Source organism: Labrus bergylta, chromosome 12 (genome assembly GCF_963930695.1).
Source record: "Labrus bergylta chromosome 12, fLabBer1.1, whole genome shotgun sequence".
In the NCBI taxonomy this organism is placed as follows: Eukaryota; Metazoa; Chordata; class Actinopteri; order Labriformes; family Labridae; genus Labrus; species Labrus bergylta.
Genome location: NC_089206.1, coordinates 290,241 through 292,445, shown reverse-complemented (window position 1 = coordinate 292,445; position 2,205 = coordinate 290,241). Strand labels below are relative to the sequence as shown.

At 47.3% G+C, this 2,205-nt stretch overlaps 1 protein-coding gene across 1 annotated transcript in view; it reads right to left on the bottom strand.

Moving 5' to 3' along the window:
• LOC110005492 (peptidase inhibitor 16) overlaps window positions 1-1,690 on the bottom strand; it is a 17,403-nt gene extending 15,713 nt beyond the window's left edge. Inside the window, exon 1 of the mRNA XM_065961453.1 lies at window positions 1,141-1,690. Within this exon, the coding sequence (XP_065817525.1) occupies window positions 1,141-1,422 (282 nt within the window). The 5' untranslated portion in view covers window positions 1,423-1,690. The remainder of the gene's footprint in view (window positions 1-1,140) is intronic.
• Window positions 1,691-2,205: the final 515 nt, after the last annotated feature.

Sequence of the window (2,205 nt, the reverse complement as noted above, 5' to 3'; positions counted from 1 at the left end):
ATTTCCTGTTTTCAATCAACAGAAATTGCAGGAAGGTTACACAGATGTGACGTAAAGGTGACGTTTTGTATCTTGAGGCATTAAACAGTACGTTTAGAAACTGGAGTTAAACCTTTCCCATCTTTCAGGAGTTAGCAAAGATCAGTCAGAGTGATTTATCGTCTGGATCAGAAAGATGAAGAGGAAACTTTCACTTTTAGACAAATTGACGTATATCACGAACATCTGACTGATTCTTTCACTTCTTTTAACCGAACTCGATCAGATTCTTATCCTGACAATGCAAGAATCCTAAACCGACTTTAACGTCTGCTTCACAGTGGATAGGATTCTGAACTTTTCTTCCACAAATCCATATTTTCCTCCTTCCTCCTGTGAAATTCCTGCACATAGTTCATGAGGGTTTGCACTTATCAGATTATCTTCCAACAATAAAGCTCAATGAGTGGCTCCTGCTGCTGCTCAATTAGATTAGAAAGAGTGAACAGCAGCGTCTCTGAGAGCTCATAAAGACGAGTCTGTGACGTCTGACGATGACTCAGGACGAGCCTCGCTGTCATGAATGACATGACGCCTCTGCACCACGTCTTCATGTTTCTACTGGTTTGCTGGTCGACCATGAACCATGAGTCTTTTCAAAGAGAATCAGGATATGATCGACATGGTCTGGATAACCTTATCAAGATGAATATGACCATTTGGTTAAAAGTAATCCAACAGGATTTAAATTAAGTGACAGAAGGGATCTAAAAATCAAATCTAAAAACCTGATGTCACCTGCCAGCCTGCCTCTAACTCTGACTGTGGAAACGGTTCAAGAAAAACAGATGCAGCCGTCTGCATTCATGCAGGAAGTCCCTGCACATAATTTGAGACATTTTTCAGGCCTTGTAGTGCGTGTTTGAACGGGTCTGTGAACCATGTCAAACAATCTGCCTTAAGACGAGAAATAATATTTAAAAAGACACCTGGAGGACACATTTAAACAGTGTGAGGTACAGTAAGAGTTACTCTGTGTCCCTGTAGTCAGACATTATCATCCTCCCTCATGAACCTCTGTGTACGGTGTCAGTTTGACAAAGAAACAGGAGATCACTTCAGCTTCACATGTTGGTGTTTTAAGCACCTCAGGGGTCTTACCAGTGGCATCATGGCTGAGGCGCTGGGGGAAACCAGTCCTCTGTAGTGGTTGTGAAGCTCCACCAGCAGCTCCTCCTGCTCCTCGCTCAGAAAGCTCCAGGCTCCAGGGACCACCAGGACCCCCAGCAGGAGCCAAGCCCAGAGAGGAGCTGCCCTCGGTGGGCTGAGGCAGCACCGTACTGAAGCCCCCTTCCTCAGCCTGGAGCCCCATCGGGAGGCTCCATCCTGGGTAGTCCTTATGGCCATGGCCCCCTGGAGCTCCAGGTGGCTCCTGTGGTGCATGATGGGAAACAGAGTCCTGGGGGAGATGTATCCTCAAAGGTCAGTCCAGGGTCCAGTAAAGTGCGTGTGTGTGTGTGTGTGTGTGTGTGTGTGTGTGTGTGTGTGTGTGTGCGCGTGTGTGTGTGTGTGTGTGTGTACAAAAGGCTTCTTGTTCTCTGTGTGTGATAAAGAGTCAGTAAAAGTGTGTGTGTGTTTGTCCCTCCTCAGTGCCGCTCTCTCTCAGCTGTGCAGATCTCACTCTTCCTCACTCGGCTTTAAGAGGCAGAGATCCTCCTCCCCAAACAGTTCACATTTCACACACTGCACCGACTGGTACGCACGACAAACACCCCCCCACACCCCCCCTCCTCCTCGACTCCATACTCCCATGTCAGTCTCTCTCCTCCTCCTCCTCCTCCTCCTCCTCCTCCACCTCCTCCTCCTCTTCCTCCTCCTCCTTTATCTTTTCTGTCATGTCTTGTATTTGTTGTGTTTGCTAGTCTTTAGATTCTGCTCCTGAATGCTCTGGATTTGTTTGGACCAGAGAAGGTAGGCGCTTTTAAGACACGCCCCCACTCGGTCGTTTTGGACGCCCCTCGGTTTGTCAGATATGAGAGCAGTTATCAGGTCAACAGGTGTTGCAGCGATGGAAGCGGTCAAGAGAAGTGGTTCAGATAGAAGTGATTGTACCCGACCTAAAAAGCCTCTGCATGTTTCTAATAAGCTCCACGAGCAGAAACGTGCTCAAACTAGGATCAATATTGGAGATGCTTTTGAAAAATGGAGAGAGGTTAGAACACAGAA